This window comes from Xenopus tropicalis, chromosome 3, assembly GCF_000004195.4.
Source record: "Xenopus tropicalis strain Nigerian chromosome 3, UCB_Xtro_10.0, whole genome shotgun sequence".
In the NCBI taxonomy this organism is placed as follows: domain Eukaryota; kingdom Metazoa; phylum Chordata; class Amphibia; order Anura; family Pipidae; genus Xenopus; species Xenopus tropicalis.
The window spans coordinates 104,944,679-104,957,785 of record NC_030679.2 but is presented as its reverse complement, the minus strand read 5'-3'; the positions used below and the strand labels follow the sequence as shown (position 1 = coordinate 104,957,785).

Here is a 13,107-nt window from a genome sequence, read left to right as displayed (position 1 = left end):
GCATCATAACCCTGCCTTGTGATGTCACTGCCCCACGTATTTTCCACCCCGTGACATCACCACCCGCCCACTGCCTGGAGAAAAAAGCCAGCAGATATGGCAGCCGTAACCCTGACAGTGTCCATAGATTTCTGGTAGTTCCCTGTATCACCCTTTGCACTGCATTCTGTAAAAGAAGCTGACAACCTATTCCAGAGGTCCTTGGTTCTGCAACATGCTGTAATCTTGGGGAGGCTTAATTCCAGTAAATACATTTGTCCCATACACAGACCTAGATTTGTGGAGGGGCCACAAATGCCCGGGCCTAGGGTGGCAGAAATTTAGGGGCGGCCGCGACTAAATTTTGGCCCCATATGGAGCAATGGGGACCTCTCATTACTGCTCCGTATGGGAGTTTAAATGTTTGCGCATGCGTGCCGTGGAGGGGGGGGGGTGCACACGTTTGCGATCAAGGGGGAGTGGCCTCGGGGTGCCCGGATTGCAAATCCAGCACTGCCCATGCATATACAGGCAGCAGGAGCAAAACAATTTGCAGCAATGTGCATCTTCATTCTTTGAGCTGTACAAAATTATTATCTGGTCCCCATTCCATCTCCCTGCACCCAGATGTCCATCGCCATTGGTAACCAGTGATAAAAGCAAGAGAACCATGATGTTGTCCAGCTCAGTGAATGAAGATGAACTGCTGAAGCAATCCAGGTGGATCACATAAAGATAGGAAACCTGCAATGTAGCATACAGTGAGGAGCTGTATCAACAAGCCATTTTATTTGCTTCAGTGACTGAAAATAAAATGTTTGTGTGAAGTCTTAAAATTTTTAGGGAATAAATGTTTCCTTACACAAAAATATACTATTTTTTTGGTTTGTTGGGGTGGGGAAGTAGTCTTCTCTTGAGTTATGGCATTGTCCTAGATCAGTGCTGTCCAGCTGTTGGCCTGTAAGTCTGCCTTCTACAGACCTTGTATAAGCTTTAAAGAAAAACTATACCCCCAGAAAGAATACTTAACCAACACCGTATCATATTGTGACCTTTTGGAGAATCTTAACAAACATATATTGGTAAATATTGCCCTTGTATATCTTAAAGTGGACCTGTCACCCAGACATGAAAAGCTGTATAAAAAAATTCTTTTCAAATTAAACATGAAACCAAAATTTATTTTTATAGTAACACATTCAAACCCATTATAAATGCATTTAAAAATCCCAGCTGTCAGTCATATATTGCCTGCCCCGCCTCTATGCCTTAGGCATAGAGGCAGGGCAGACAATTACTTGAGCTTTCCATTCAGCACTCAAATTCCCCCTGCCTTCTCACCATCTAATTGTGTAGCCAGTGCATGGTCCTGGGCATCAGGTCCCCCATTCTGGCACATACACTAGATTTTGGGGTGATATAAAGCGTGCCTTAATCAGTGTCCACAAAATGGCAGCTGCCTGCTTGCTGTGATTGTATATTCCCAAGACTGAAGGAAACAAGATTTATATCATTTATATAGTATGCGAAGTTAATTTTGCTTAACAAACACAATAAAAATGAAATTGGAATTATTTCTTAGGGTGACAGGTCCCCTTTAATATCTTGTATTAACTTAGTACTAATTAATCGCTACCATTTAGAGATGAGCTGTGTGCTCCCTCAGAGATCACATGACAAGAAATAATGCAGCTTTAACTGTAAGTTAAGTGTGAGTTAACTAGTTTAGCAGCTTTTCCAGTTGGCATTTGAGTAGCTATCTAGTTGCTAATGTCCATTTTACCCTAGTAACCAGGCAATGCTTTGAAAAACTAGAAGATCAATAGAACAAGGCATTAATAGAAAGATAACTAAGGGCATCTCACCAAACTAGCCAGGAGCCCAGCAGACAAGTCAGCGTTGGTGGGCCCAGAGGGCTGTTTACCCCTCTGTTGTCTTCTGCCATCATCTTGGCTCAAGATAAGCTGGCCCCAGGTCCACCCCACTCCCAGCAGCAAAATAAGTGTAAGGCAGCATGAGCAAAAGCCCAATATGTAGTTTACTTACTTTAACGCTGGCAAAGTAACACATCAGCTAAAACCCCCTTCAGGCCCCCTATGCTCCCATACCCTCACCCCAAAGCTGCTTCAGACTCTTTATTGACAACAGGAGAGGAAGTTTCCCGCTGGGCGATGAAGTGCCCCATGTGTCAGTACCTTTTATTCTGATCTGTCTACACACTGCCTATTTACTGCATTGCTGTGTACTTACATGGCAAGTATGCATATATACAGTATATCCGCTTGGGTGCAGGCACATGCAGCCAATATCCACCAACAAATACTAAGGGGCACATTTACTAAGATCCGATTATTTTTTTCTGGGCTTAAAACTCAACATGAAAAAATTCGGAGTAACCACAATAATTTCTGATGTTCTAAAATGTCTCGACAATGCTTTTATTGGTCATATGAAAATATTGCAGTTGGGTTCCGAAAATCACAAAATTTTCGCGCCAAAAAGTTTGTAAATGCCATTAATACCTTTCTGGCTTTGGAAGCTTTCCGTAGGACTCAATGGTACTCGACAAATAAAACCTGGAAAAAAGTCCAGAGGAAAGTGTTACCAAAGCATTCAAGAATTCCGAAAACCACGAAAAACTTGCAGAATTTGAATGAACTTTTCTATAAGTTAGAAAACATTTAGAAAAAATACGAATTTAACTCAAAATTGTTTAGTAAATGGGCCCCTAAGTCTCAAGTTGTTGGTGGATATTGGCTGTGTGTGTATACACCTGGGCAGATTCTATGATTCCAGGTGCAGGAAAACTAGAAGGATTTTTAAGTGTAGGGGCATATTGTCAGCCTGTGTGCTTATCCGCTGGCTAACAATACACCTTGTGTCACCTTGCCCTTAGGATAATGCCATATGGGACAGATTATTGACCTGTGAAAAAAACGCAAGCTGAAAGTCCGCCCCTATGCTTAAAAAATCTGGATGTTGTGCCTGCACCAGAAGCCACTACATCGGCCAAATTCCATTTAGTGTGCCCTAAAAGTTTTATTCTTGCGGAGACACTGGCCATGTCAGGCCCTTTTGCTGAGAACACCATATAATCCAATGGATGCACAGAACAAGTGAATTTGATTTTGCCTGTAAAATTACAGGTTTATGGATGAAAGGTATCCTGAGCAAATAAAAATTATTTTTCAGTATATTTTCAGTTAGCATATATTATGGAACAATGATTCACAATTGGCAGCTTTTATGGTCTCAAATTACTTTATTCAAATCTGACTCGTTAATTTCTCTTTTAGGTTAACACAGTTCCTCCAGTAGTGCTTTTTTCTGTAACATGAACCCTCCGAAAGTGAAAACACCCCATACCTGTTGCCCAAGTGATAGACCTTTCCTTTCACCTCCTTCAAGTCTCACAAACCCATTCCCAGTCCAAAAATATATCAGCCTTAGCCCTCCTCACAGCCCTTTCATCAGCACATGCCACCAGCCCGAAAATGAGTGACATCTACCTCTGCACAAGGCTATTTACTTTCCCCCCAGCCACCATGCCCCACAATTACAGTTCCCTCTGCACAAACACCTCCATCCTACAGCCCCAAACAAATGACAGCCTTCTCCCTTTTCACAAGTCCCTTTATCCCACCAACAGACAAATTCTGTCTTCTGATTAAAGCTGGCACAAGTCCATTCACCCATATACTCACATAGCTAAGCATACATATCCCCCATCATCAGAAGCTGACATCCTCCCCATCTCATGCAGCAGAAAGTGACAGACCTCCTTTGGCACAAACCCATGCACTTAAATGACAGCTTGCCTTTCTCCCTTCTCACAAGTTATATCTACAAACAATCTACCATCTGTAACCACAAATCCCTGTAAGTTACTTCTATCCACACATACCAGCACTCCACAAACTCCTCCTCGCCCCTGCAAATCACAGACTTCCCCCTCATTACATGCACCTCTCTCCTCCCAAAAGTGACAAACTTCTAAGCCGACACAAGCCCATCCGCATACCTCGCCCTACTCCAGAAAAAGACTTTTCCCTCCTCACCTGCCTCCTCCAGAGCCAAAATAACAGACCTTCTTCATGCACAAGCCCATTCACCCCTTCCCCTGCTGTCTGAAAATGACCGGCAGCTCTATTCTCACACGCTGTCACCCCTAGGAATAACAGACTTTGCATATTGGCACAACACCTCAAATTAAATACTTCTTCCATTGAATTTATCTTTACATTCCAAAGAAACAAAAGGAATTCTGGGAATGAATTCCAAACAAGCTCCAAAAAAATCCCATTTACAGGGGTTTATCCAGCACTCTCCCTGCTACCCTAGTTTACTATCTGTCACTGATTAATATTTAGAACTTACTAACTGTTACGCTCTAAAACGTAAAAACGCTAAAACAGCAACACAGATGAGGGATCAGAGGCAGATACTAACAGGAGCTACAGCCAATCAGTTAATCTTTTGAAATAACTGCACATGCGCTTTATCTCTTGATGCTGCCAGCAGTATATGTGATGTCAAAAGTGAAGGAGCAACTGTAGCGTTAACATAGGGTCAATGTTGAAGTAAAGGTTCAACAAAGAGATGATTCTGGGGTGACTATCTCTTCAACTGCATGTTTCTTGTTAACCATTTATATGGCAAAGATTGTTTTCTTAACATGAACTATTAGATTTTTGAATGTTTAACAAAGGTGAACAACCCCTTTAAATGGCACTTTTCTATTTAGGATTACTCAATGGCACATACTACTAAAAAAGTATATTTTTATGAAAAGTGTGTATTTATATGAAGCAGGGTTTTACACATAAGCAAATTTATGCAATACATTTTTATAGAGACCTACATTGTTCGGGGGTATAGTTTTCCTTTAAGGCTAGATGAGATTAGTTGCTCACGGTAGCCAGGATTCATTGTGAGTAACTAATCTTGTCTGCCATGAACCTTAAGGGCAATGACACATGGGGAGATTTGCCGCCAGTGTTAAAAAATGCCTTTCTATAGAATAACATTGGGATTTCCCTGAGTAAAACATACTACTCGCACCTCAAATTTTGCCTTGTGTGCCTACACCCGGGCCGACGCAATGGCTCTGGGTGCAGGCACATCAATAAGATTTTTGAAGTGTAGTGGCGGATTCTCTCTTGCGTTTATCTGCAGACCGGGAATCTGCTCTGTGTAGCAGGGGCCTTGGGCCATATCACAATACTACCTAAGCCAGGGAAAAGACCCTGCAAATTCTGGAAGTTACTGGCTAATTTTACTCTTAAGCTTAGATTTAAAGGACAATAAAATTCAAAAAATAAATATAGCAATAAATAAAATGGATTGCAACTGGGATGCTGCCTGCTGCCTCTGTTACTTGTAATAAGTATTGAATATCTGCTGGTAGTTATTGGTAATGACACAATATTGGAGGCCTTAAAGGAAAAGGAAAGGTAAAAAATAAGCAAGCTTTATCAGAAAGGTCTATGTAAATACAGCAATACGCATAGACCAAAATTAATTTTGTTATTCTTCATGCTCCCTATCCCCAAACAGTTCTTTAAAGAACTACAAGTCGCACTTGATCTATTCATAGAGGGAGATTTAATAAGACACGAACGCTCGGAGCATTCATTAGAATACTCCGAGCGTATTTTCACCATTTTTTTCACGTGCTTGCGCAACTTTTTCGTACGCCCGCATGACTTTTTCGTACACTTGCGCAACTTTTTCGTACACTTGTGAGAAAGATTCGGAAACGTTCTGCCGCTGTTTGCAATAGTTCGATATGAAAAATTTGTGACTTTCGGATCGCCAATACGATATTTGCGATCTTCAGAAATTATCGTATCCAATCCGAATTTTTCCCATTCGGTATTCAAACTCGTGTTTTAATGAATCGGCCCCATACAGTAAGGTAAACCACTAAGAAAAAAGAAGGATACTTTAAGGTGGCCATACACATGCCAATTAAGCACCAATAATATCGGTGCGTGTATGGCCAGCTTTACACAAACCCAGATTTCAGAGTGGGTTGGGTATGTCTGACTTTAAATGATATTATCAAGTAAGTGTTGGAATATGCCAAGGGTACAAAGGTGATTCATTGGAGAACATAAAAAACTGAATGGATTCTGTGGTATTGGTAAAAAAAACCCAACCCCAATATTTTTTTTTAACTTTATTTTTTATCAATTTTAATATTTTGTAGAGACAAAATTTCAATCATACTTGCCACATAGTATGTTGGGTAAAGTAAAGGTACAATAAAAGACAGAGTACTGAGAAAAAAAAGAAAAGGTAACATTAATGGTCAACAATGTTCACTCTGGGTCTTATTACATATTGTCTCCTTGTATGGTTATTTAATATTAGACAGGCTAAAGAGAAAGGACTGAATAAAAATGAGTTAATATCTAAGTACCCAGTGTTTAGCATTATGATGTCCAATAATGGGGGGGGTGCTACCTATAGCGTCGTATACAAGAAATATTCTCTCCCATATTTCGATATATAATTCCAGTCTGTATTTAAGAATTTCATTAGTATGTATATATTCGATTTTATCCAGGACTTTTGAAATAGATAATGTGTTGGACTTCCATTGGGCAGCAATACAGATACTAGCTGCCACGCATATATGAGTCAATCATTGTGCTGAGTTATTTAGGCCTTGTAATTTATCCCCCAGGAGCATTATTTTAGGGTAAGGTATAATATATGTATAAAATAGTTTTGAAAGAATAGTAACACTTTTTATCCATACGTTTTAGACCACCGGGCAGGCCCACAATATATACCACATATTTCCGTTAGCAGTACAATTCCTAAAACTGAGGTGAGGTTGTAGGATATATTCAATCAAGCTTTTCTGGTACATAATATGCTCTAGGGAACAGTTTGAGTGATGTTTCCATAATTGTAGCTTCCTTTAAAAATAGTTTGGTAGCATTTGAGCATGTTTCTTGCAAAATTGTAATTCCAACTGTTATTCCATGTCTTTTTCCCAGTCAATCATATGTTGGAGTTTATCTTGGGGTTGTATGTGGTTTAAATGATGATACAGCATAGACAATGTATTTCTCCCCACTGGAAAGACTTCGCTGATGGTCTCCATAAGTGTCTTTTGACACATTATTTCTGTCCCACAGTTTTTGACTAAAGTGGGTCATCTGTATTGCACGGTAGTATTCGGTAGGAGGGACTTCAAATTTTGACACTAGTATAGTTGCAAGGGTTTTATCCCATCTGTGAGTTGGTATGCATATAATAATATCCCTTGATTGCTCTAGCATTTAAACGATTTAGTAGCTTGGCCTGTCCAACACCAATATTTGAACACCCCTAAAATGGCAGTTTTATTTAGCTATAGTATTCCATAAAACCAAGTTCCAGGTAGCCCACTAGCCATCCCCTCTAACCCCTGATTAAAAACAATGTAACGTACATACCAGGAATACTAAATGCTGTCTACAAGACAGCCTTTCGTGTTAGGAATTTACAACATAGACATTACCTAATGTCTGAAAATGACCCAGTATTACTATTATTAACATGTATTTATAAAACACCAACATATTCAGCAGCGCTGTACAATATGTGGGTTTCAATCATTGGACATACACAGTTACATAGAAAACAACCATAAACCAATACAAGAGGTGAAGGGGCCCTGCCCAAAAAAGCTTACAATCTATAAGGATCCCTAGCAGTAAAGAATTGTGGTCTACTAGAGATTAATGGAGGTATCTACAAGTAAAATATTATGTGTGCCATAGACATTAGACATGGCCTATCTATTTCATACAAGAATCATTTGGATTATAAATATCCAAACCCACCTTCCTATGTATGTAAATAGGAATCAGAATTAAATATTAAGCTCTCAGGACAGTGGAGTAAAATTTTGAAAACAAACAAAAAGTGTTATTTTAGTAATAAACATCAAAAATCTTCATATATTTTATATATATCTTCTTATATTTTACCATCTCTGTGGTATCAAAACCTAACAGTGTTATATAAGATAGGTCTGATACCGTCAGGTAGCTGCTGGAGATGTGAAATAGAGATCGAAAACTTAGAACATATTTGGTTGCTGTGGCCGGTTATTAGCCCCTTTTGGGACCAGGTCAAACAGGTATGTTAGCTGGTGGAAGGGGGCCAGGTAACAATGAGCCCTTAAAGGGGACCTGTCACCCTAAAAAATCATTAAAAAAATTTTCTATTGTGTTTGTCACGCAAAATAAACTTCACTTACGCTATATAAATTATCTAAATCTCCTTCAGTCTTGGAATAACACAAGCATATCACAGCAAGCAGGCAGGTGCCATTTTATGTATACTGTTATTAAGGAAAGTTTTGCATCTTGCCAAAATCTTGTTTATGTGCCAGAATAAGGGACCTGATCCACATGATCATACACTGGCTACACAATCAGATGTTGAGGAGGGAGGGGGAAAGTGAGTGCAGAATGGAAATTGAAAGTAATGTTCTGCCCCACCTAGGGTTACCACCTCTGCCAGCTTTCTTAGCCAGGCAGAGGGCAGGGTGATATCATGGGGGTGTGTAAGAGGTGGGGCCATGTCATGGGGCAGGGGAACATTACAGCCCCGCCTCTTCACCGCCCCATCCCCAGGTGGCAACCCTAGCCCTGCCTAAAAGGCAATAGATGATTGACAGCTGGGATTTGAAAATGCCTTTATAACAGGTATGGATGTATTAATAAAAAAAGGACTTTTTTAATACTTTTAGTTGATTATGTCTAGGTGATAGATCCCCTTTAATAATCCTACTACTACACCAGTTGACACAATGATCCAACTAAAACCGAACTGCTGGTGCAGCTATTATCAGCTAGACAGAGCAATGATTCCCCTGTATTGGAGAAATTCCTGAGAGTATAGATTACTTCTAAGGAAATTGGGAGCTGATGTGGTGGAACGCATAGCAGTCAAACAAAACGAAAAAAAAAGCTTTTCTACTTTTTTTGTTCTTTAACAGAAGTAGAAAAAAATTTATTTCGTGAGAGAATACCGCTACCAGCAGCTTCCCACTGTAACGCAGAGTTACGCCTACTCGCCACTCCCACAGGGCGGCTATGTGTGCGTCACTGCGTTACGTGCAATAGTGACATCAATCTCGCGTGATGAGACTTGTGGCGTGGGGATTGTAGGCACTTTAGGAACTGCCCTGCGAAGTCTGCAGCTGACTGACAGGAGGGGGCGCAATAATCGAAGTAAGTGCATCACAGCTGGGCCCCTGTTAAGACCCGAAACCCACCGGCCCCGGGATGACTGTCCCCTCCCTATGGCGGCCCTGATAGATACACCCAGTTTTTCAGTGATGGGGACATACCAATGACGTGCATTTGTTCCCTTTTCCCTGTAGAAAGTTTTGCTATTTCCACTGGAAAGTACCCGTCCCGTACCTGTCCACTCCTTAATGCTGTGGTTTATTCTGTAAGCCCTAAAGCCACTGCAGCTTTACTGGGGACCGTGCTGACAGTGGGAAGCAGTTCCTGGTTCTAGAGGAAAATTGTAATAAGCTCTTTTCTGATGGCCTTAAGGGACAGTGTGATAACTAAGTTGTTCTATTTAGTGATAACACCATTTTATTTTTACATACGCTTTAAAGATTCGGATTGAGTATGTCATGTAGTTTTAGGCAGAGGCACACATAGCTGTTCTAGGGGTTATTGGCTGTAAATCATTGCATGTCATGCAGGACCAGTGATTACGGGCTACTTATCCAATACAATGGGGAGTCTTTCCAAACTGCTAATCATATGGGCAACAGAACGACTGGAACCACTATGTGTCCCATTGCCCTTAAACTCAATCTGTTTGCTTGCCTCAGTTAAGCATTTATAAATCTCATCAGCAGTGTAACAAATGTAACTAAATAAATGTAATAAATGAGGTAATTGTTCCTGCAATGCCTTATGGGACTTTAAAATGAATATATTTCTATATAATGCCAGTAAGGCTCACTACTGCTCTTTGTGTGTATGTACTGTATGTACTGACAGGCACAAATGGGATCCGCCTGTCGCTGAGCTCATGGGGTGGATTTCAGCCAGCAGGCCATATTGCTATTTGCTCCTCTTTGTTATGGATGTTTAAAGGGGTTGTTCACCTTTAAAATATTTATTAGTATTATGTAGAGTGTGATATTCTGAGAAAATTTGCAATTGCTTTTCATTGGAATGGTGTTGAGTCAAGTTTAGGTCAATACAAGCAAGGATACTATTGCTAGGCATTGGAGCTGTTTCTGTGTAGGTGGCTGTGTTTAGTTCTGTCGGGCCAGTCACACTTGATATAAGGGGGTGAGCTATGTGTCCAGATTATCTTGGTTGTACCTGTTTTCCCAGATCTTGTCAAACTTATCATATGCACCCCTTGTTTTGTAAGTTAATTTAATAAGGGGAAGCGCTCCATCCACCAGCCTTCTCCAGAATGTTATGGAGGGGAGAGTAAGTAATTTAGCTTTTATTCAGCAGCATTTTGGTTTGCAGTTCCATCAATCTAGTTGCTATGGTCCAAATTACCCTAGCAACCATGAATTGATTTGAATAAGTGACTAGAATACGAAAAGAGATGGCCTTAATAGAAAGATGAGTAATAAAAAGTAGCAGTAACAGCAAATTTGTAGTTTTACAGAGCATTCATTTTTAGATGGAGTCATTGACCCCCATTTGAAACCTAGAAAGCGTCAGAAGAAGAAGAAGAAGGCAAATAATTCAACTATAAAAAAGAAAAAATGAAGGGCAATTGAAAGGTTTCTTGGAATTATCCATTTTATTACATAGTAAAAATTAACTCAAAGGTGAACCGCCCCTTTAATATTGCAAGAGAGTTATGCTCCCCCCCAACTGGGGAAAAATACTTATGTCTAGACTGATAATGACAAATGAAGCTGCAGCTCTAGATGAGGCACCTTTGTAGAAACATTCTTGTTTCTGTAGTGTAAATGTGGGCCTTCCATCCAACACAGTATGGCTGCTATCATAGCACACAAGGACCTTCTTGCTATCAACTATATTAGTTTCAGAAGCAAATGCACAATTTATGTACATTTAGAGTATCAGTACACTGTTTTTAAATGCATTCAAAGCCTTTTATATTGTTTAGTTTAACTGGCCCTTTTAAACATGTAAACCATTAAAAAATGGAAATTAGCAGCATTGAGTTCAGGGAAGTTAGTCTCTCTTATTGAATAACAAAAAGTTTGTAGCTAGCAAAAAGTACAGGGGTTAGTCTTAGTTTAGAGATTTCTGGTTTAGAGAAAGGAATTAACTTCATTAATATTGTCAATGCTGGGTTAATGCTAATTCATGTCACGCATGTATGTCTCTTTCAGCTGCTGGTGAACTCAGCAGTGATGTACATTGCTCCTTCACTTTCAAACATGCTGAGTTAAGAGGAGAACTTCTGCTGTACAGTGAGTAACTCCCCCCTCAGTCTTCTCAAGCATACTCATTGCAGGCAAAGAGGTGAGCAGAGAACTTTAATTGAGTAAAGACAAGCAGACAATCAAAAACCCCAGTTTATATGCCTCATAATTGGCTGCTGATAATACTGTCTATTTTCAGATTTATTAGTGTTTAACCACACTGGCAAAACCTTGAGTGGCTGCCTGTCCAATTAAAATATACAGATATCCAGCTTGTCTAGTAGGGCATTCAGCTTTTGTACACAGTTATTTGCTGTCCTCTTTGCATGTGAAACACCTAAAATCTGTTGAATCCCAGTTTAAACAAGTGTGTGCCTATATGTGTAGCCAAATTGGTCACATATCCAGTCTTCCAGCTGTCTGTTCTAACAGGATGTTGTGTATGCTTGCTATTTAGATTCCTGTAGAAATATCTTACATTTTATTTTGTTTTAATTAAGTTTATTTTTTACATGTTAAAAAAGTTTTTTCTCTTTTATTTAGGAGCACAAATAGTTTTGGGAGAAGTCAGTGTCACCACTAATCACAATGCTTTTTAATTAAAAATTCTGTTAGTCTGGGTCTAAGGGACTAAGGAATCCCAATAGTTGCCTACAATTTTTATTGTCCGCTAATAAAATAGATGGCAATAGGGTGTTGAGATTTGAAGCTACCAGCATGATAGTGTTTTTAAAAGTGCTTTGTGTCCTTTGCGCACTGTCCCTTTAACAGGCTAGTTGTCAGTGCCACTTGATATTAAAAAAGCCATTTAGTGTTGCAAAACTTGCATGATTAAGCAAGATATGTGTTGAAATATAAACATGTAAAACCTTTTACATTCATTCTGCAGGTCTTTATTTTGTTTAGCCATACAGTTGTTCAGCCTATTATGCCTATGTATGTTTTATAAAAGAGCACTTTAACACCAGGAAAGACTGTTTATTGATAAGGGAAGGGAGAATTTGCAGCTCGTCATGCCTACAGTATCAGCACTTCCAAAAGAACTGTATCTCTCTAGCTCTCTATCTGATCTTAAGAAGAAAGCTGAAGTTAAACCTGACAAGACTAGCACTAAAAGGTATGCCATCATTTCCCCTTCATTTGTATAACAATGTTCCTATATTTATAGGGATAATGCATCCTATTTATCTGATAAACACTAATGGGGTTCATATCTATTTCAAGTAAAATATATTGACGTAGGTTATTATGCATGGAAGAATTAATATTTTGTTTGTGTTGATTTTAAAGGGAGCAGCCAGGATTGATCCAAAAAATCTTTAGAAAACAGAAAAAACACAAATGAGGGCTTTCAATTAATAAACATTAAGCTTGAATTTAGTATATTTGGTATTAGTGAATACCTTTAATTTACCAAAATTACATCATGTTTTGATATCTATACCCAGAACTGTTCTGGGTATTATTGGCTTCCCACATCATTTTTTTCAAAGAGACAAATCAGTGTCACTAAGCCAGTGTCTTAACAGACCCAGTGACTGCCCAGGAAAGTAGTGGGCCCAGTTACAACTAGGCTGATTGACAATTTGAGAGTATGGGGCTCATCTATGAGAGCAACTGGAAAGCAAAGTGTGTGATTATTACTTTATTCTATTGGTCTTGGACATTCCCTTGTTTTTGCTCAACTATGACATGTCTCTTGTGGAATACTTATTGTCCATTTCTATTTCAAA

At 39.4% G+C, this 13,107-nt stretch overlaps 1 protein-coding gene across 6 annotated transcripts in view; it reads left to right on the top strand.

The window, feature by feature from the left end:
* The first annotated feature begins 9,070 nt into the window (after window positions 1-9,070).
* The window catches only part of usp8 (ubiquitin specific peptidase 8), a 34,627-nt gene continuing 30,590 nt past the window's right edge, over window positions 9,071-13,107 (top strand). Inside the window, exons 1-3 of one of the 6 annotated variants that reach the window (XM_018092439.2) lie at window positions 9,071-9,218; window positions 11,342-11,422; window positions 12,343-12,491. In XM_018092439.2, the coding sequence (XP_017947928.2) occupies window positions 12,388-12,491 (104 nt within the window). In that variant the 5' untranslated portion in view covers window positions 9,071-9,218; window positions 11,342-11,422; window positions 12,343-12,387. Of the gene's footprint in view, window positions 9,219-11,341; window positions 11,475-12,263; window positions 12,492-13,107 lie in introns of all 6 variants that reach the window. The other 5 variants (XM_012959499.3, XM_002939624.5, XM_018092438.2 and 2 more) reach the window with 5 other exon arrangements.